We start from the raw sequence: 23,498 nt of genomic DNA, 5'->3' as shown, positions 1-23,498 counted from the left end.
AAAGTGAAATGCTTTGCATATAGATATCTTAGTTATTACGCTTATTGCCGTGATGAGGAAAGTACTGTGCTGTAACGTATTGTTGTGCTACGGAAAAGGCAGTCTCATTGTAGCTATACCACAAAAGTTACTACTAAAACCTGTTTTACTTTCCAGAAGAATTCAGAAAAACTGTGCAGATATAAAACAGATACATCGCAAAAGCAACATTGTAAATTGTCACTCATTAGTAGCGTCGTGATAAAATCGTGTAGCTGTCACATAAACTAACCACTGTGTCATCTGGTATCTCACTGAATGTACTTTAAATTCAGAATGTATTTTCGAGTAAACCAAAATGTTGCATTAAAATCTCATTAGCAGTACTGGCAAATGTTCCAAGCATGTAAGCCTTACAGTCGTTGCGTAATCGTGCAACTAACACGCAAGAATGCACACACACAACGACACTGTGACGTCTGTTCACTATAACAATACATTCGTAATTTCTGTTTAAATAAGTTCTCTTGGTTCTTGACTGGATATTTAACTTCAAACATTGTTGCATGGTAACAGTTTCTAAGTCTGACAATGCATACTAGTAGCGTGAAGTGAAAAATTTTATGGCAAAGACAAAGTCAAAAAGCAGATTATCATTCAAGAAACGGTTTTACATGTGAAATGTGGGGTAATCCTTTACTCTTCATAGTACTCAGAGTTTCAACTTGAACGTAATTATCATGTGGTATACGACGGTAAAGAATACTGGAATTTTCCTCAAGGTTAGCATCTATGTTATTTTTCTCGGAGCCAGCGGGCGCACGCGGCTGCCTGCTGTGCGAGTCATTGTCTGTCTCTTTGTTGGCGCGCGCCGTTATTGGGATTAGGAGACCGAACTTCTACAAATTCACTCTGACGAGAAGGCCCTGCTCTGTTTGAATCCCGCCAGTTCTGATGCAATTCAGGTCTGTCACTACGATCATATCGTCTGTCGTCATGTCGGTAGATGCCATAGTTTCTTTCTTGTCGGTTAAGTGGTGGAGAATTTCTCCCTGAATTATCACTGCACGGTGGACCGTTGCGTCTGAAGTTATTCTGTCTCCCGTGATAGTAATTATTTTGGTTCCCATATTGTCTGTTTCTCTGATTGTCTCTGTGATAGTCATTACCACGGAGAGGTGATCTTTCCCTGAAATTATTACTACTCTGCCAACGGTTGTCGTACGGGTGGTGTCTGTTTCGGTCACGATTTGTGTTGTGAGAATAGCCTTGTCGCGTCCAGTTATTATTTCTTTCATGGCGGAATTGCGACGGATGTGATCTGTAATTGTTGTGCTCCTGCGTTCCGCGATTGTCAGTGTCAATTTCCAGTTCTTGTAACAGTCCCTGAAAAGCTTCAATGTCGTCTTTGCAACGTCCTGCTAAAATAATATGCCGTAAATGTTCAGGTAATTTGATTAAGCAAATGCGGATGAGTTCTGAGGGGCTGTATGGGTTTGAAAGATACTGATTCTTATGCAACATGTCTTCAAAATATTTCATAAGACTGGAAAATTCAGATTGTTCGAATCGTTTCATCATTATGATGCTATGTTTTACTCGGTCTTGTGTAGCTTGAGACCAATACGCTGAGAGGAAGGCATGATAAAATTCTCTTTCACTGTGACAATCGTGAATGACCGATCGCATTCTTACAGCTGGTTCATTCTCCAAGTAGCCACACATAAATTCTAACCTGTGCTCCAATGACCAGTTGGGAGGAAAACAATGAGAGAATTGATGGAGCCACGCTTGTGGATGAATGTCGTTGGCAGAATTCTTAAACGTTTTGAATTTACGTGTAGTAATGAACAGCTTATAGTCAAAATCATCGTGTCGGCGAGTAGCATATCGGTCATTGTTACGTCGTGTCGGCGGTTCCCTCTCAAAAGCCAATGCGCCTTGCCAATTTCTTTCATAATTTCCGAAATGTCCTGTGTTATTATTTTGTGGTTGTTCCGTATTTCTATGTCCCTCTTCCCGTAGTGGAGCGCGAGTGTCCTCTGAAATATGTAATTCTTGTATTACCTGCGTCAACTGATCTTGTACTTCCCGGATTTCTCTTTTTTACTGTGTATTGATTTGATTTTGATTTTGTTTGAATTTTCTAATTTGTTCATACTCTTCTGTGTCAGTGAAGGCTACAGGTCTTGTGTCATTCAGATCATCATCTACCTTTGTAGATAAGTTAGTGACCTGATCCGAAAGTTCGGCTACTTTCTCCGATAGTGAACACATTTCCTCAGTGTGTTTTTCTGAACCAAGTTTCAGAGTGCCCATTTGTGTTGAAATCGAATCTACTGTGTCCTTCAAGTTTTCCTGAGTTTTTGCAAGTTGCGTAACCGAATCGGTAGATGCAACTGAGTCAAATTTAGCTTGCAAGGTCTCATGATTTTCATGAACAGTAGTTTGCAGTTCTTTTATGGCTGCTTCATGATTCTGTAGTGCATTTTGATGACGCGAAAAAATAGGTTGGAAATGCTCACAAATTTGTGTTTTTACGTCATTACAGACTTTTTGACATTTCGATTCAATGTGATGTAACTCAGTAGTTAAATCCTCACGTGTTTGTTCAAGAGTTTGCTCCAATGAGTCTAACTTTTGAAGATTTTGTTCCATTGCGTCTAACTGTTGCTGTGTTTGTCTCTGGTATTGTTCCATTGTGTCTAACTTTCGAAGATTTTGTTCCATTGTGTCTAACTTTTGAAGCTTTTGTTGTGTTTGTCCCATTTGTTGTATTAATTGTAATAACAATGCACTGGTGTCTGGAACATGTTCCTCAGTGCTTTTCAGCAGTGAATTTGCACCGGAAACATTCACATTTTGACAAGCAGAAAATGTGTCTTGACTTATTTGAGAAAACTGTGAGGATCCAAAACCTGAATCTACAGTATTTGCGAAATTGTGTCCTGTCATTTCGGATTCCTGAGGCGAGCTGTTGCCGAGCGATCGATCGATAATGCTTCCCTGTTCACTACCAGTTTCACTGTCTACGCCATTGTTTGCAGCCCGCTCCATTTCCCTATGCACAGTTACCAAATTACTACTTTGAATGTCTGTTAATTCATTACACAGTGGTGCTGGCAAGCTACGCTCGTCGTCACTATTATTTCTCAGTTTACTTTGGAGCCTAGTGTTACGTTTTTCACACGCCATTATTGTCACAATATTTCACACGATAACACAGAAAAGCACAATTTGAAAAGCAAAATAAGATAACACATTAACATAGAAATGGAAAGAATGTCTAGTTAAATACTTGGTGCAAATCTACATGCATGTCACAACTGTTTTACTGTACAACAATGAAAGACTGCAACTACAAAGGAGATTCTCTCTACAATTACGCGCTAGCAATAAACAAAATCTACGCTAATTACACAAACTACAAGAAAAAAATCAGAAGATTCCAGTGAGGTATCCTCGGCTAAGGGTCGACATATGAAACGTCCCCTTTTGAACAATTATACACGACTGTGCTTAAACTGACGCACAATATTTTTAGCGCAACGCAATCTGACTTTCAAAAATCTCTACAAGAGAATGGCCCTGACTAACATTAACCTGTACTTTTCACAAATCACTTACCTCACAAAAATCTTGGTTACTCCCACTACTGCAATACAGCAAGCGCCACTACTGCCAGCTAAATAAAAGATTCAAACTATGGAAGGCACTAACTACTGATAGGGATAGTTAGCAAATGAAAGATATTAATAGAGAACAAACAATGTATTTACCTTGATATCATCATATATAAATATAGCAGTTCATGACAAATTTCAAAACTCCGCCATCTCTCTCCCCACATCCACCACTGCTGGCGGCACACCTCCAACTGCCCAACGCTACGCGCTGTTCACAGCCAGCTGCCTAACACTACAATGGCGAGTATTACAACAATGCAAAGCAGCCACAGACTGCACACAGCACAGCCAGTGATTTTCATACAGAGGTGGCGTTACCAATAAAAAAACCTAAACAGCCTACTTACAACTGGAACAGAAGAGAGAACCGATAGAGGTACTCAAGGTACCCTCCGCCACACACCGTCAGTTTACACATCCTCCGTACAGTCCCGATCCTTCCCCATGCGATTTTCACATTTTAGGAGTTCTGAATAAAAACATTCGTGGCCGTCGATTTGCTTCGGAAGAAGAGGTGCACACATGGGTACAATCGTGATACCGTCGGCAAACGCAAGTATCTTTCCATGAAGGCACTCACTGGCTGTCTTGGCTCACCGTGGGATAAACGTATTAACAGTTATAGCGATTATTTTAGAAATAATTAACAGATTCGTACTTTTCTCCATCCGCCTCGGTTTCATTTGACTGTGTCCTTTATACATCAAATGCACGTAGAATAGTAAAACGTAGGACAGAAGCTGAAACTTCTAAAAGTAATAAATGCACCTAAAATTTATGAAAGTTAAAAAAACAAATAATGGAAAAGACCAAACAATATGAATAATTCCCTGGACATCACCAAAACAGCCGCAGTGTGTTTAGTAGATGTGGCCGACAGCTTAGGGCGTACCGGTTTGGAATGAATTCTGTAACATTTAAACGAGCTTAAAGCACAGTGACCTGTCACACGCTTCATAGGTTCACAATTTATTTTAATTTTATTAAATGACAGTCTGATATTGTCTGATATATTTTAAACTTTTCTCTGTTCTTGTTTGTATTATTATAGTTTACATGCACAAATTATCAAACTGTTGTACTATAGAACGATGGGGGAAAAGAGGAAGTGTTTTAAATGTGTTTGAAGCAACCTACTATTTCAACATGAACATTTCGAGAGTGGCCAGAAAGGCATCCCTCATATTGCGACACACACTTGAACATATTACAGTGGTCTAATTAACACTGTAGTTCTTTAGGGTCATGAAAGTAGACAATTGTTTAATAATAAAATTGAAAAATAAAATATTAATCATGCAAGCAAAAGCTATTGTATTTTTACATTTTGCGACTAATTACAAGACAATGGAGAAATAGCATGCTTATTAGGAAATATACCATATATTGTGTAACAGATATTAACTCGTTGAATGAGTAACCTCTGAGCACTGGAAGACCAGTGGATTTACATATAACTTTCTGGGTAGAATTAAGAGTGCCCTTGTCACCCAACATTTTTACAAAGGAACAATCGAAAAATTGACGGTTACCACTAAAATGTTTCTTTGAATACTCAGTTGTACTGTCGTGGACGCTGCCAGAAATTTATCCAATATGGGACAAAAATCTAAAATTGCCATTTAGACCTGTTGTGTAACGGTGATTCAGCTGTACTTAGCTGCGTGTTTTATGCAACCCGCAACGCCAAAAAAAGCCAGTACAAGATTTTAACATTCTCTCGCTCGCTACGCACAAACTATTAGTTCTATACAAAAAGATTGTCAGGAATGGTTTTGTAAGAAATTTAACGTAGTTAAATTTTGTACTAGGATACATTTTCGATGGAGGCCACGGTTTTCGAGTCACTCAAGAAAAACGCATTTGAAGGTAACTTCTGTAATTTGTCGTTGAATAATTCCGAAAACTACAGCCTCTAACGAGATCGTGTCTCAGTACTCGACTTAAGTGCATTAAATTTCCTACAAAAAGGTCCTGTTCGTTTTTTCTGTGGGTAGCAAGGGAGAGAATACGAAAACATTGCTCGTGGTATTTGAAGACATTATGGATTGCATAAAACCCATAGGTAAGGCCAGCTGCATCACGGTGTGTAAGTGATTTACTGAGTTAGTAAAATTAATGTGCCACAAACATTTGGTAGCTATTCACTCAATTATTTTTCTAAATTTGGTTACACTGATACCTAAAATATAAGCATATGTAATTAGGATATGCGAAGCACTTGTTTTTATATTACTAATATGGATACGGAAATCACTCTTTTATTTAACGATATGAAGAGACATCCTCTTATGACCGAATTCAGTGTATCCAATGATTTCACCAAGCGAGGTGAGTCAGACAGTAGTAAGAGAACCCTTGGACGTTTATTCGGGAGGCCTATCGTCGAAATCCCCGTCCGAGCATCCAGATCTGTGTTTTCTGTGAGTTCCCTAAATTGCTTAAGGTGAATACGGAGGTGGTTTGTTTGAAAGGGCGTGGGCGATTTCGTTCTCCATTTAGAGCCTGGGCTGCTCTGTCTCTAATGACTTCGTCGTCGACGAAACATTAAACATTTCTTCCTTGCTTCCTTCTTCCCAACGAGTCAGGAATTAAAGCTAAAAACTTTGGCAGAAGATTTTTTTATTCATAAATCAATTACAGTAGTTGGTGAATGACGCAGCCAACCACAAATACTTTTTAAATGTGTTATTTTAGTGCCATAACTGGTTTCAGGCTACCGTGTCCATCTTTAGATGGCTAATATTTTCAGTTACCTAGACGTTTTGATCGAAAGCATGTTCCCCGCTCAGACGCTGCACAAGAGTATTTAAATATTTAGTGCCGCTTTATAAGATGTTTCATTATTAAAAACTCCTAAAGTGCTTAAATTTATTTAGATATAATGTGAAATAGTTATATTTACTTACGTAAGTTCCAGTAGATGAGATTTGTCTTGTTATGCCATACTGCAGCGCCTGCGTTATTCCGAATTACGATGCAATGTTCCTTCGCACATTGTAATTCGGAATAACATAGGCGCTGAATATCTTATTTATCCGCCGACACCGGGCAAGCTACTTTCAAGTAAGATGTCTTCCCTGTGCGGGAATATACATAATGGATGTACGAGTACAGGTTGTAGACACATGGCCGATGACATATGGGAGTTTGGGTGTGGCCGTGTGTGGTATTCGAACAGCCAAATGGTAAGGCCACCGAGTTCGAGTCCTTGTCCCGTACAAATTTTTATTGTCGTCATTCCATTATATAACTGATGGTTGCCAATATTCGGAACTGCGAATATGATTCATGAATTATTTTGTTACGGTCCATGTGGTTTTTCAGGTCGGTGTACGGGTTGTTGTACTGCAAACTTTACATATGTTGCAAATTACTGTGCACACTACATTGTATTCTTAATGTCAATATTGAGAGTCACACATCTGCTCTACATTTGTTGTTTTCGTTTACAATGCAGAGATTATCATTAAGCAAAGATATAAAGACATCATTCATTTCCTATTCACCAAGGATGTAAACAGACGACCGCGGAGTTCAGAAGATCCAACATGGATAACATAACAATTGTGGTAGTTTCACACCGTTCATTAAAAATGTGAAATAGGAAATAAAATCGGATCAAGTGAAGAAATCTTGTTGAATGTCAACAAAAGTAAGCACCAAAACATACTACTGAGTAATACTCCTCAAAGTGAGAAAACGAAACAAATTGTAAAAAACTCTTATTCAACTTCGATTCTACCTATAAACCAGTTTTTGCGCGTAAAAATCACATCTCATGAAGTTAATGGATTCACTGCATTTTTCATGCCTTCTGCTTTTTAATGTTGATAGGCATGCTAAAAGTTTAACAAAATGTACCTAGAAAGTTACATTTTTTCGGTCGTTTGGGTAACGTGTAACTAGGGCCAGCATTCGACGATATTAATGTGATAACAACCTTGAAATTGGTCTGTAGAAGCGACCTTTTAACTGCATAGGACTGAAGTAAGTTTCGTCTCCTTAGTTTAACATGATACTGCGCAGCTATGGCAACTGGAATGAAGAATTTGTAACTATATAACTGAGCGCTGTGTTGTGTTGCACCACGAAAAGTCTGAGCATTTGCTTGGCTATCACTTCGCCCTTGAAATTTCACAATTTTTTCTCTCTTATAACGCAGCAAATGGTATTTATGTTTTTTTTTTTGTCTGACGCTTCTGGGTCCATAGATGTGTAATACAGTATAGTCTGTCGGAGTTGTACAATAGCTCTACCGTGTATAATGGAACGCAGTCTGACCAAACCTTGTCGGTTCTTCTTTGTCCAATGAACGAATGGTAGCCCACTGTTGTAACGAAGTTGTGCACATAGGGAAGTAACCTAAAGTAATCTAAAGGTGTGTGTCACTTGCAAGTAGACTAACTTCCGCGCGCATTTGACGTCTTATTTACATTAGAACAAAAACCTGCGCAAGTTTACTTCCGCAAGTCTCCTGGGCAAGTTAATTTCATAAACTTACTGCAAGTAGTTGCAGAAGTGTTTCCACCAGAGTCGCGTCGTGAGGTGGGCAAGTCGAAGGTTACAGCATTGTGCTGTAAAGCTGCAGTAGCCACCACGTTTGTTGTATTATTATTATTGTGGAGAAATCATGACGAAAAAAAAGTTAGGAAAAAAAGAAATGCTTGAGTAAAGAAATAGGTACAGAGGTTTACATATTTAAGATATCAAGAGAAACTATTGACTGAACTAAAATGAGAGGACTTCGCTCAGAATAAAAACTTTCTGAGAATGTTGTATGCAAGTTTAGAAAATTTCTTGTCTGTTGTACATTAGAAGACAAGACACAAAATTGCTGCAAGCTATTTCGCTAAAAGTTCGCCTTTTACTCTTCGATTTTTGCAGACAGTATTTATTACTTTTGTTGCAAATGTAATGTATTTGAAAACAAGATAAAAAAATGCTACAGGCTGCACCACCAAGAGATCAACATTTAATTACTCTTCGAATTTTGGAAACGGTATTTATTATAAACGCAATGCATTTTTGTTTACATTAAGATTAACAAATAAGCTAACATTTAAAGACGTGTCTCCTGCCACTCTACTTTCCTTTCTGATGAAGTAAAGCAATCAGTGAATTCATTTCGCATTTCCTTGGCTGATGGCGGCCAATTATAATATCCAAAGACACATTTGTTTCGGCCCAGCTGTCTTTGCGGCATTGTCCTTTTCGAGACTGACATTTTCACATCGGTATTGAACACACAAAACTTCTGCAAGTTTGAGAAAAACTTCCGGAAACTGGTAAGTTCGGCAAGTACCTGCGGCAAAATGTGACAAACTGTTTCCACTAACCTGCGGAAGCAACTTCTGTAAGTTGACAGAACTTGTGGAAGTCAACGCGCGAGGGGTCTTTGCACGCCAAGGAACTCGAAGAAGTGGTTTCTGCAAGCAAATTGTGGAAGTATAAGTGCTAGGGGACACACACCGTAAAGGAAGGAAGTCTGTGAATCATGTAGTCTTCGTATTGTGCGTTGTCGTATTTTAAGTGTTTGTGCATGATATACTTCTCGAAAAAAAATTAGTACATCTTTTTAGAGGTTTCCAATTCACTCAATATTTATCAACGCGATAGTGGATATTCTTTACATTCTTTACAGACGAATGGAAAAACTAGTAGAAGCGGACCTCGGGGAAGATCAGTTTGGATTCCGTAGAAATGTTGGAACACGTGAGGCAATACTAACCTTACGACATATCTTAGAAGAAAGATTAAGAAAAGGCAAACCTACGTTTCTAGCATTTGTAGACTTAGAGAAAGCTTTTGACAACGTTAACTGGAATACTCTCTTTCAAATTCTGAAGGTGGCAGGGGTAAAATACAGGGAGCGAAAGGCTATTTACAATTTGTACAGAAACCAGATGGCAGTTATAAGAGTCGAGGGGCATGAAAGGGAAGCAGTGGTTGGGAAGGGAGTGAGACAGGGTTGTAGCCTCTCCCCGATGTTATTCAATCTGTATATTGAGCAAGCAGTAAAGGAAACAAAAGAAAAATTCGGAGTAGGTATTAAAATTCGTGGAGAAGAAGTAAAAACTTTGAGGTTCGCCGATGACATTGTAATTCTGTCAGAGACAGCAAAGGACTTGGAAGAACAGTTGAACGGAATGGACAGTGTCTTGAAAGGAGGATATAAGATGAACATCAACAAAAGCAAAACGAGGATAATGGAATATAGTCAAATTAAATCGGGTGATGCTGAGGGGATTAGATTAGGAAATGAGACACTTAAAGTAGTAAAGGAGTTTTGCTATTTGGGGAGTAAAATAACTGATGATGGTCGAAGTAGAGAGGATATAAAATGTAGACTGGCAATGGCAAGGAAATCGTTTCTGAAGAAGAGAAATTTGTTAACATCGAGTATAGATTTAAGTGTCAGGAAGTCGTTTCTGAAAGTATTTGTATGGAGTGTAGCCATGTATGGAAGTGAAACATGGACGATAACCAGTTTGGGCAAGAAGAGAATAGAAGCTTTCGAAATGTGGTGCTACAGAAGAATGCTGAACATAAGGTGGGTAGATCACGTAACTAATGAGGAGGTACTGAATAGGATTGGGGAGAAGAGAAGTTTGTGGCACAACTTGACTAGAAGAAGGGATCAGTTGGTAGGACATGTTTTGAGGCATCAAGGGATCACAAATTTAGCATTGGAGGGCAGCGTGGAGGGTAAAAATCGTAGAGGGAGACTAAGAGATCAATACGCTAAGCAGATTCAGAAGGATGTAGGTTGCAGTAGGTACTGGGAGATGAAGAAGCTTGCACAGGATAGAGTAGCACGGAGAGCTGCATCAAACCAGTCTCAGGACTGAAGACCACAACAACAACAACAGTGGATATGGAGTACATGAAATGATTATATTTACAGATCAATAGCACAAACGGTTCTGAAGTACCAGGTATCGACACATACTGCAACAACTGTATTCGTACGTGATGTAGTCTCCATGGACGGCAATGCAGGCGCTGACTTTGGCATCCAGTCGATTGTACAGATGGCAACACTGTCCTGGGACACGTTATGCATGCATGAGTCACTTCTTGTCAGATCGTATCCTACGCATGCTCGGTTGGAGACAAACCTGTAGATCGTGCTGGCCAGGGAAGTTGCTGCGCGTCTTGCAGAGCACGCTGAGTTTCACAGGCGGTGTGTGTAATCAGTGGTCACATGATCATTCTCACACACGTAGATGAGGTTCTGGACGTTCCTTTTGGAACATTACACCACCTTCCTGTTGCTTATAGCAACCCAGACCATAAGGTCTGGGGTGCAGCCAGTGTCTCTTGGATAAATGAAGTATGCGACAGTGCTCACCAGGTCTATGACATATGCACAGATTACCAATACTTGGGTGTAGGCAGAATCTTCTTTCATCACGGAAGACCATGGTCCGCCATTGCGTCTTCCAAGTGATCCTCTGATGGTACCAGTCCTGCTGTGTACATCGATGCTGTGGCGTGAATGGAAGAAGGGCTAGAGGTGTGCATACCTGTAATCCCACTGCAACAGTTAGTTCGCAACAGTTAGTGTTGAAACGGCTGGGCTCTGTATTATCCCTTCCTTTCTGTGGTTATTAATTATTATTATTATTAAGTGAAACACAAGAAAGGGATAATATAAGAAATATATATACTGATTTATAGGTGGCCAAAGATAAATATTACATTATGTTTCAAATGAGCGCCAGGCTCTCTGCAAATTATTTCGAATGCTTTCGGTGAAATGTAATGCAGGCTAAATTCACTGACCTAGAATAAATCGTATCTTTGAAAGTATGCATTTTTTGACGAAATAAAATTAGTGAAGCTTTGCACTTTAGTTAATTGAATAACTTGAAATGATTCTTTCTGCTCCTGCTGTGGTGGTATGTCACACACAAAAAAAAAAATTTAAATACGCCGCGTAATGGCGGCAAATTGTTGCCAGTCAAAGATCACCGCTGCTCGCTTCGCAGAGACTGAAAAAATGCTAAATAACTCCTAGCACTCACTTTTTGTAAATATATTTCCACTAAGCACAGAATACACACTTGAATTATTCGGTACATACGAGAACAAATAGAACAAAAGCTACCACTTTACAACGGCAAGCGTACCTTACATACAGTAGAAGAAATTATCTCACTCGAAGTGATTTTAAATATCTTTTTTCTCTTATATATAATGACAAAGATAATAATGTTAGTTTCGAGAACGTTATGCACTACGATCTCATCTAATATAAATAATGTCTTTTTATTACATTGCAATCGATATAGCTTTCTTTGGAGCTAATTTAATGCATTCTCATAATTAATTTGTCGTTTATGTCCACACAATATTATTCAGAGTCCTTTTGTTATTTACTTCAAATATATCGGCTTGAATATTTCATAGGGACACTATAGCTCACGAATCCTCTTATTTGCTCAGTGGTAGCTGAACCACCTTCCACCGCTGCCCTTCCAGTACGATGATGCTGGCGGGTGTCTGTGCTGCGTGGACGTCCAGAACCTCGTGTTTAGGTGTGGGCATGTTCACGTGACCACAGGTACCAGCATCGTTACACAACTGACGCAACACGTCCAACTTGTATGGCAATTCTTCGACAACCGCGCCACCCGGAAGGACACAATTTGATCCTTTTCAAACTCGCGTTGTTGACTGTAGGAAGCACAAATGCGTCTCCGTGGTGTTCTTACCTGCCTGCTTCATACGTTTACACCACACTAAACCTTCTGGCTCTGTGTGTTCCTTATTAAAGGGTAGTCACAGATGGCACTATGGTAGCTATGCCACTACGCTATTTGTTGAGGGACGACGTTGAAACCATTGTCGGTACGTCAACTAACCGCCAGGTGGCATATGCCGTCATCGGATAAAAATTGATGTCGTCTTTCCAGGAGTACAATTTTTTTTCCTGGCAGTATATTATCTGAGGCGGCATTTGGGAATCAGTCAAGCATTTGCCTATATGAGTGCGGGAAATCCACACTCAGTCTCGCCAGTATACTAGAACACGGTTGTTAATCCCCCTCGCTATCTGTTGACAAGAGCAGGTTGTACGAGGGAGCGAAACAGCAAGTATTGGTGACTCTATTTCGGCAATCTGCAAAACTGCGCCCCAACCGCCGATGCGCCAAGCAAATCGTCCAATTTACCGCCAGTGGCCTGACGACTAAACGAACGCAAGTTATGTTGTGCTTGTCTAAGCCACAGCGATGAGAATTGCAGTTCGAAATGCTAAATTTGCAATTTCGACAGTCATTCCGAGAAATGCCAGAGAGTTCTGTAATGATTACAAAGTCTGCGGCCCAGATTCCAGGAGGGGGCACGTGCTCCTTCTGCCTGCCCCTAGCTAACGCTCTTGTGTGCAGCTCAAAACCGGTTTCACAGTTGAAGCTAAATGCAGGTTATTGACTGCCAGCGTCGACGTAAAGGCTAAGTAAGTGGTACCACACATAAGCAGGCACAGTGTTCAGCAGTCGTCACGATTAAAATTTTGTAGATTGTTGTGAAATTCTGACATTTACCTCTTCGCTTTTCCTCTTTTCCTCTGAAAAAGCGAAAATATTTTTTGCTCCTGAAATTCGGAGGGCATCACTCAATATCATAATCTCTGGAGACTAATTTTTCTAGTAATATTACAGATGCTATTAACTATGAAGATACTTACACTACTGGCCATTAAAATTGCTACACCAAGAAGAAATGCAGATGATAAACGGGTATTCATTGGACAAATATATTATACTAGAAATGACATGGGATTACATTTTCACGCAATTTGGGTGAGTACATCCTGAGAAATCAGTACCCAGAACAACCACCTCTGGCCGCAATAACGGCCTTGATACGCCTGGGCATTGAGTCAAACAGAGCTTGGGTGGTGTGTACTGCCCATGCAGCCTCAACACGATACCACAGTTCATCAACAGAAGTGACTGGCGTATTGTGACGAGCCAGTTGCTCGGCCACCATTGACCAGACGTTTTCAATTGGTGAGAGATCTGGAGAATCTGCTTCCCAGGGCAACAGTGAAACATTTTCTGAATCCAGAAACGCCCGTACAGGACCTGCAAAGTGCGGGCGTGCATTATCCTACTGAAATGTAGTGTTTCGCAGGGATCGAATGAAGGGTAGAGCCACGGGTCGTAACACGTCTAAAATGTAGCGTCCACTGTTCAAAGTGCCGTCAGTGCGAACAAGAGGTGACCGAGACATGTAACCAATGGCACCCCATACCATCACCCGGGTGATACGCCAGTATGGCGATGACGAATACACGCTTCCAATGTGCGTTCACCGCGATGTCGCCAAACACGGATGCGACCATCACGATGCTGTAAACAGAACCTGGATTCATCCGAAAAAATGACGTTTTGCCATTCGTGCACCCAGGTTCGTCGTTGAGTACACCATCGCAGGCGCTCCTGTCTGTGATGCAGCGTCAAGGGTAACCGCAGCCATGGTCACCGACCTGTAGTCCATGCTGCTGCCAACGTCGTCGAACTGTTCGTGCAGATGGTTGTTGTCTTGCAAACGTCCCCATCTGTTGACTCAGGGATCGAGACGTGGCTGCACAATCCGTTACAGCCATGCGGATAAGATGCCTGTCATCTCGGCTGCTAGTGATACGAGGTCAGTGGGTTGCAGCACGGCGTTCCGTATTACCTCCCTGGACCCACCGATTCCGTATTCTGCTAACATTGGATTTCGACCAACGCGAGCAGCAATGTCTCGATACGATAAACCGCAATCGTGATTCGCTACAATCCGACCTTTATCAAAGTCGGAAACGTGATGGTACGCATTTCTGCTCCTTACACGAGGCATCACAACAATGTTTCACCAGGCAAGGCCGGTCAACTGCTGTTTGTGTATGAGAAATCGGTTGGAAACTTTCCTCATTTCAGCACTTTGTAGGTGTCGCCACCGGCGCCAACCTTGTGTGAATGCTCTGAAAAGCTAATCATTTGCGTATCACAGCCTCTTCTTCCTGTCGGTTAAATTTCGCGTCTGTAGCACGTCACCTTCGTGGTGTAGCAATTTTAATGGCCAGTAGTGTAATTTACGATTTCTTTCAACTTAATTCATTTAAAGCTCGGCAAAGTCAGGGTGGAGCACTGTATGATCAATTGACTGAGAAACGTAGAGTGTGTAAGGTTCTTCTTCTTCTATTTTAACTATTCTTTGACCGCCATCTTTTCCTCCTGGAAGATGACAATAAGACGCTTCTGAAACACCAAATAATTCTTTTCGTTATCTTCTTTTTACAGAGGAGTGTTCCTTTTGCCAATGCAAGGAAAACTGCTGCAATGAAGACATCTGCTGCCAGAACTTGAGGTAAACAGCAAAGTAACTTACAAATCCAGAGCGTCAAAATTACGCATATCTCTAGCAGTGCTTTAGTTTATCTTGCAAATGTGAAAAATTGCCAATTTGTTTTATCCTATGCAGTGTACTACAAACAGTTAAAGACATAAAGTCTTAAATCGAGAGTACCTGAAAAGTAACACTTTTTATTTTCTAGCCGATGGTTCAGTAATTTAAGCAAAAAAATATTATTTCCGAATAGTTTTTGCTGTCTGCACACCACATACAAACATGTCAATGCAACGTTATTAATCTCATTTGTTAAAAGGGGGCGACATGAAATAACAGTAATTCACCTACAAGGTAATTAATTAGCCGGCCGGAGTGGCCGAGCGGTTCTAGGCGCTTCAGTCTGGAACCGCGTGACATCTACGGTGGCAAGTTCGATTCCTGCCTCGGGCATGGATGTGAGTGATGTCCTTAAGTTAGTTAGGCTTAAGTAGTTCTAAGTTCTAGGGGACTCATGACCTCAGCTGGTAAGTCCCATAGTGCTCAGAGCCATTTGAGCCAGGGAAATTAATTGGCATGGAAAAAGGAGTTTTAAAGTAACCTCAGCTGTTTAAATTACTTGCGACACTTCCTCGAAAATGACCTCACATGAGATTAGTCTGCAGGAAGTGAGAATACCGCAGCATGTAACAGTTAAATGCAGTTCACGGGCAGTGTCATAATTAGAAATATGCATCAGGTACACAACGCAGAATTCTAATATACACTCACGTCGAACCTTCATTCGATGTACAATGTCACATTAGGCAGCACGTTATGAAGTTCTTTTATCATTCACTTTGATGTTCTGTTGATCGTTACGAATAAATGCGCTGGATGGCAGCTGGCAATTATTTTTTAATTGATGATTTAGGATGGCAAGCCATTTTTTAAGTCAGCGCGACGATAGACTATAAAACTGGTAAAATTACCACAGTTCATTGTGAGGACTCATTTTATACTAGTAATTGACAAATTCTCAAAAAATTATACAGTATTGTCTTATAAACTTTGAATACTGATATGTATCTGCAGTATTCGCCATACGCGACTGTGCCTAAGGCGTCCGCACCCTATGATTTGAAGAGTGTACTTTGTCTTTCCTCACCTTAGTAGGGCCCTCAGTTCTTTCCCACTCAGCCAATCAAAGGCGTGAAGAGGCCACGTTTACTTGTAAGATAACGTGCTTTATCTGTTTCTGTGGCCTCAAGTTATAAGGGGCAGTCAAATGAAAACGACACAAATTAAAAAAAAAACTAAACTGTTGTTTATTTCTAAAGTAATCGCCACAACTGTTAATACTTTTACCCCACCGTGAGGCAAGACGGTTAATGCCTTCATGGAAAAAAATGTTTGCGGTTTGCCTGCCGAACAATGATTTTACCCCGGCGAGCACCTCTTCGTCCGAAGCAAATCGACGACCACCAAACGGCTCCAAAAAAATGGTAATCGCATGGGGAGGTATAGGGAGTGGATAGAGGATGTGTAAGGACTTTCCAGATAAACATCTGAAGCGTAGTCGAAACAATCTTGGTACGCGTGGGCGAGTAGTAGAACGATGCCGTCCGTCAACTTTCGGGCGGGGGGGGGGGGGGGGTTTGGTCTTGATGGCGATCTTTAATTTTTGCAAAGTGTTTATGTTTATTTCGACTAAGCGGCAGAAGTTTGGCTGGAAGGCATTACACGTCCTCCACACAGCCCGTGCGATTTCCATATTTTTGGAGCCCTGGAGACATTCGTGGTCGTTGATTTGCCTCGGACGAAGGGCTGCATGACTGGGTACAGTGATGGTTCCGCAGACAATCGCAAACATTTTTCCTTGAAGGCATTGGCCGTCTTGTGTCACAGTGAATCCCACTGTATTAACAGTAAGGCTGATTTCTTTTGAAGTAATAAACAGTTAACTTACTTTTACCATCTGTCTCGTTTTCATTTGACTGCTCCTTGTATTTTGCCCACCAGTGGAAGACAAGGAAACGTTTTGTTACTTCATAAAACAAAATCACGCGGGTCAACACATTGGAGACGCGTGACTGAGTTACCCACCTTTTTTCGTGTTACAAACTCTTGCCACAATTTTGGGTCTTACACTAGCCTACCTCGACAACAGGTTGACTGCTCTAGTTAATGAATAGGGCTAATTAGCCACGAATATTACACATCATTCAACATTTGAGGAGAGCTGACGTAAGTCTACACGTTACCATTCCAGAGGTAATGTGTGTTACTTCCGATGGTTATTTACTTACTCGTTCGGTATCACAAAAGCATACATTCAGTTCACAAAGTATGAATTACGTAAATTAAAAAGCAGTATAGAGAAGAAGGTCGTTTGAGTCTATACAATTACTCTGATTTTCTCAATCGATTCAAGCAAGCACTGCTCTTGGGAAGTCCAAGACAGGTAGGTCTTTGTCCAGCCCATACATGTAGCATCCCGGAAAGCGTTTCATAGGTTGCGGGAGTTCACAGTCATACAGATGCATTGTTTACGTTCTACCACACTCATAGAAGAAGCGGTCTCTCTACTCCCTGTTCGTGAATTTTTGGTAGCTTCTTTCACTATTAGCTCGAGTGCTATTCAGTGCACGCTCATTTGCACTCTGAGCATCAGAACCTGGCACCAGAGCTGTTTTTTTCATGACTGTGGTGAAGTTCTTGATAGACTGTCACCAACTTATATTTCGCGGAAAGACCACAAAGATAAGATAAGAGAGCTTAGGGCTCGTACAGAAGCATATAGGCAGTCATTTTTCCCTCGTTCTGTTTGGGAGTGGAACAGGGAGAGAAAATGCCAGTTGTGGTTCGAGGTACCGTCCGTCACCCACCGTATGGTGGATTGCGGAGTATGTATGTAGATGTAGAGAAGCCGTATGTCATTATTCTTAATTGTAGCAAATGCAAAATAGTTTTTGCTGATAGTGGCAAAGTAGTCCAATATTTTCGTGACTGGTTTAGGCACGTTTTTCATTTCATAGAGACATAGAGAGTAGAGCATTGTGGCTGTGAAGCATGTCAGAAAAACAGTACACATTTTACACAAGAATAAACATGCTTCGTTTCAGTATTCATTTTAATATTTCACTGTGACATAATCATATAAGATGTCGAACAATTAAAAATATGCAGAGTGTTACAGGGTGAGCGGGAAGTCTTCGCCTGATTGCAAAACTTTATTTTTAGATACAGCTATGCTGTTTGCTGCAAATGGCAGTTTAACGTATAGAATTTTTATTGGTACACTTTCATAGGTGATCCGTTTGTTGCCTGTAGGACGTCCTGTCGATACTCTATTTCTCTCCACGTCTTCGACAACATCGCTTCCGTCGCAGCCTCTACAAGCATCTCACATTCGTGCTGTAAGAGTCTGCGCACCAGGAATTGGTGAACACTTTGTCCTTATCGTAACCCCACAAAAAACTCAAGAGGCGTTACGTGCGGTGAGCTTGGAGGCTATAATTTTGGGCCATCTCCACCGATCCATCTGTCCAGGCAGGTTTCATCCAAAACCTGACGAACAAATAACCCCTAGTGTGGTGGTGAACCATCTAATTGAAACAATATCTATCACAGAAATTCCTGTAATTGAGGTGAAATATAAAGTTCGATGTACAGGGAAACTGTTGCCGTAGTGGTAGGCTGAGTGCAAAAGAACGGTCCAGTGATTGTGTTGTGCAAAAGCTACATCGTCCTATCCCTTATTTAGTATACCATGACATGTGGGTTCTCAGGCCCGGACATTATGCCTGTTTACTTTCCCGGAGATGTGAAAAGTCGCTTCATCGGAAAAACAAACTTTTAAAGGTAGTCTTTATAGACATAGATTTGTTCCAACATGTTCCTAGCGGACTCAGCCCCCCCCCCTCCCCCCTGTCTATCACCTGGACAATAATAACTGGTAGCATCCAACCGTATTTTCGTTCTACATACACCTCAACAGCGCGTTTTGAGGGACGATGGTCTCATCATCATGTTGTAAAACCTTAAACCGCACTGTGATAAAATAGCGTTACATGCAAATGATCTAGCGACGTGTAACTTGAAGCATAATGTCGGTAAAAAGATAAATCAGTTCGAAAGATCAGGAGATTATAAAAGCCGGTCGGAGTGGCCTTGCGGTTCTAGGCGCTACAGTCTGGAACCGACCGACCGTTACGGTCGCAGGTTCGAATCCTGCCTCGGGCACGGATGTGTGTGATGTCCTTAGGTTAGTTAGGTTTAATTAGTTCTAAGTTCTAGGCGACTGATGACCTGAGACGTTAAGTCGCATAGTGCTCAGAGCCATTTGAACCATTTTAGATTATAGAATTCCTGTGATGTAAAGTACACTGGCGGAAAAAAAAGTCGCAGCACCAAGGAGGAGTTGTGCAACATAAACGGAAAGTTAGTGGGTGTGTTTCTACACGTGAAAGATGATGCGTATTCAGATTTCGTGCCAGACGCATACGAGTGGCGCTAGGTTTGCTTAAATTTGCGCTGTAATGGTCGTGAGCGTTGCTTAACTTTGAGATAGGGCGTGGTGAGTTGATGCTAGTCCAGAGTGCCTTTAAAACGACAAAGACGCCACTATCAACACCTAACAGTTTGAACGAGGTCGTGTAGTAGATGTACGGGAAGCTTGTCATTCTTCTGCGATAATGCAGAAAGACTGCAGGCATGTAGCCACTGTACATGACTGCTGGCAGCGATGGTCACGGGAACGTGAGGTCGCAAGAAGGCCGGGCTCCGAACGACCACGTGACCGGGCTCCCGACGACCACGTGACCGGGCTCCGGACGACCACGTGGTACTACCCAGAGGGAAGACCGTCGTGTTCATCATATGACCCTGACGCGTCGTAACTGCACTTGCAGCAGCAATTTGAGCAGCAGTTGGCACCGTAGTGACACAACGAACTGTTACAAACCGGTTACTTAAAGAACGGCTCCGACCCCGACGCCCTGCAGTGTGCATTCCACTGACTCCAAATCACTGCCGTTTGTGACTTCAGCGGTGTCAAGCGAGAGCTTATTGGAGGGCGGGGTGGAGGTCGTGTTTTACGATGAAAGCTAGTTCTGCCTCGGTTCCAGTGATGGTCGCGTTTTGGAGAAAACGAGGCCAGTTGAGACCCAGAAACCAACCTGTCAGCGTGCTAGGTGCAGTGGACATACACCTCGATCTGTGGTTTGGGGTGCGACTTGGTATGACAGCAGATGCACTCTCTTGGTTACCCCACGCACCCTGACTACAAATCTGTATGTCAATCTGGTGATTCGATCTGTTGTGCTGCCATTGATGAACAGCATTCCCGGGGCTATTTTCCGACAGGATAAAGCATGTCACGATACCGCTGGTGTAACCCGACATACTCTACGGATTGTCGACGTGTCGCTGATCGATCACCAAATCTGTCTCCAGTCGAGCACGTATGGGACATCGTTGGACGAAGACTCTAGCATTAGCCACAAACACCATTAATGCTACCTGTACTGGCCGATCAAGTGCGACAGCTATGCACTTCACCCTACACTACAGGCCATTAAAATTGCTATACCAAGAAGAAATGCAGATGATAAACGGATATTCATTGGGCAAGTATATTATGCTAGAACTGACATGTGATTACATTTTCACGCAATTTGGCTGCATAGATCCTGAGGAATCAGTACCCAGAACAACCACCTCTGGCCGTAATAACGGCCTTGATACGCCTGGGCATTGAGTCAAACAGAGCTTGGATGGGGTGTACAGGTACAGCTGCCCATGCAGCTTCAACACGATACCACAGTTCGTCAAGGGTAGTGAGTGGCGTATTGTGACGAGCCAGTTGCTCGGCCACCATTGACCAAACGTTTTCAAATGGTGAGAGATCTGGAGAATGTGCTGGCCAGGGCAGCAGTCGAACATTTTCTGTATCCAGAAAGGCCCGTACAGGACCTGCAACATGCGGTCGTGCATTATCCTGCTGAAATGTAGGGTTTCGCAGGGATCGAATGAAGGGTAGAGCCACGGGTCGTAACACATCTGAAATGTAACGTCCACTGTTCAAAGTGCCGACAATGCGAACAAGAGGTGACCGAGACGTGTAACCAATGGCACCCCATACCATCACGCCGGGTGATACGCCAGTATGGCGATGACGAATACACGCTTCCAATGTGCGTTCACCGAGATGTCGCCAAACATGGATGCGACCATCATGATGCTGTAAACAGAACCTGGATTCATCCGAAAAAATGACGTTTTCTCATTCGTGTACCCAGGTTCGTCATTGAGTACACCATCGGAGGCGCTCGTGTCTGTGATGCAGCGTCAAGGGTAACCGCAGCCATGGTCTCCGAGCTGACAGTCCATGCTGCTGCAAACGTCGTCGAACTGTTCGTGCAGATGTTTGTTGTCTTGCAAACGTCCCCATCTGTTGACTCAGGGATCGAGACGTGGCTCCACGATCCGTTACAGCCATGCCGATAAGATGCCTGTCATCTGGTCTACGAGGCCGTTGGGATCCAGCACGGCGTTCCGTATTACCATCCTGAACCCACCGATTCCATATTCTGCTAACAGTCATTGGATCTCGACCAACGCGAGCAGCAATGTCGCGATACGATAAACCGCAATCGCGGTAGGCTACAATCCGACCTTTATCTAAGTCGGAAACGTGATGGTACGCATTTCTCCTTCTTTCACGAGGTATCGCAACAACGTTTCACCAGGCAGCGCCGGTCAACTGCTGTTTGTGTATGAGAAATCGGTTCGAAACTTTCCTCATGTCAGCACGTTGTAGGTGTCGCCACCGGCGCCAATCTTGTGTGAATGGTCTGAAAAGCTAATCATTTGCATCTCACGGCATTTTCTTCCTGTCGGTTAAATTTCGCGTCTGTAGCACGTCATCTTCGTGGTGAAGCAATTTTAATGGCCAGTAGTGTATAAACTGATACCCGGCACCTGTACAACACAATGCAAGTATGTTTGCAAGCTTGCATTCAAGATTCTAGAGGTTACATCAGTTATTAATGAACCAGCCTTTCACATCTGCCATGGTTTATTTCGCGCTTACATGTGATCTTGCAATTGTAATGTAACATGAGGACCTCGGCGCAACGTGTTTTTATTTTATTTTACTTGATGAACGTCGCAATTGTATTGGTAGACATTTTAGTGTTTGAGCCTCATAAGTTAAGTTTTTACGACCCGTTTGTCTCTCGGAATGCGTTGTTAAACTGTATGCAGGACGGAAATACCGCTGAATGCTACCATTTATTACTGTAAATTCACCACAGTGCTCTGAGGTATGCCTTTCTGTGTGGAGACACAGTGCGTCGATTTCCACGGACTGGGCTAAAATGCTTATAGACGGTACCAACAGTTGTGAGTGTCTGGGTTTTAGTTTGTCAAGTTGCACAATGGACTGATCCAAGAAGTACCCTTTGGCTCCTGCAAGAAACAGTTTCCACCTCACACTACTACAGAAGTCAGACAGACGCTACTAATGTACCAACAAGAACTGCTTGTGTCCGCCGCTCGTGGTCGTGCGGTAGCGTTCTCGCTTCCCGCGCCCGTGTCCGTGACTTGGGCACTATTGGTTGACCTACAACGAACTATCGAACAACCCGAAATATCCAGAATGAGATTTTCACTCTGCAGCGGAGTGTGCGCTGATATGAAACTTCCTGGCAGATTAAAAGTGTGTGCTGGACCGAGACTCGAAATCGTGACATTTGCCTTTCGCGGGCAAGTGCTCTACCAACTGAGCTACCGAAGCACGACTCACGATCCGTACTCACAACTTTAATTCCGCCAGTACCTCGTGTCCTACCTTCCAAGGTTCACAGAAGCTCACCAGCATACTTTGCAGAACCACCACTCCTGGAAGAAAGGATATTGTGGAGATATGGCTCAGCCACAGCCTGGGGGCAAAGGTCCCGAGTTCGAGTCTCGGTCCAGCACACAGTTTTAATCTGCCAGGAAGTTTCAACCTGAAATATATTTATGTGCCTAGAACGGTGGAACCTACAGGGTGTTTCAAAAATGACCGGTATATTTGAAACGGCAATAAAAACTAAACGAGGAGCGATAGAAATACACCGTTTGTTGCAATATGCTTGGGACAACAGTACATTTTCAGGCGGACAAACTTTCGAAATTACAGTAGTTACAATTTTCAACAACAGATGGCGCTGCAAGTGATGTGAAAGATATAGAAGACAACGCAGTCTGTGGGTGCGCCATTCTGTACGTCGTCTTTCTGCTGTAAGCGTGTGCTGTTCACAACGTGCAAGTGTGCTGTAGACAACATGGTTTATTCCTTAGAACAGAGGATTTTTCTGGTGTTGGAATTCCAGCGCCTAGAACACAGTGTTGTTGCAACAAGACGAAGTTTTCAACGGATGTTTAATGTAACCAAAGGACCGAAAAGCGATACAATAAAGGATCTGTTTGAAAAATTTCAACGGACTGGGAACGTGACGGATG

The 23,498-nt window shown here is 42.3% G+C and overlaps 1 protein-coding gene across 1 annotated transcript in view; it reads left to right on the top strand.

Moving 5' to 3' along the window:
* LOC126262866 (uncharacterized) overlaps window positions 1–23,498 on the top strand; it is a 91,033-nt gene that overhangs the window by 25,988 nt on the left and 41,547 nt on the right. The window contains exon 2 of the mRNA XM_049959734.1: window positions 14,963–15,029. Coding sequence (XP_049815691.1) covers window positions 14,963–15,029 — 67 coding nt within the window. The remainder of the gene's footprint in view (window positions 1–14,962; window positions 15,030–23,498) is intronic.

This window comes from Schistocerca nitens, chromosome 6, assembly GCF_023898315.1.
Source record: "Schistocerca nitens isolate TAMUIC-IGC-003100 chromosome 6, iqSchNite1.1, whole genome shotgun sequence".
NCBI lineage: Eukaryota > Metazoa > Arthropoda > Insecta > Orthoptera > Acrididae > Schistocerca > Schistocerca nitens.
The sequence above is the reverse complement of the archived record's forward strand: the minus strand, read 5'-3'. Positions and strand labels throughout refer to the sequence as shown.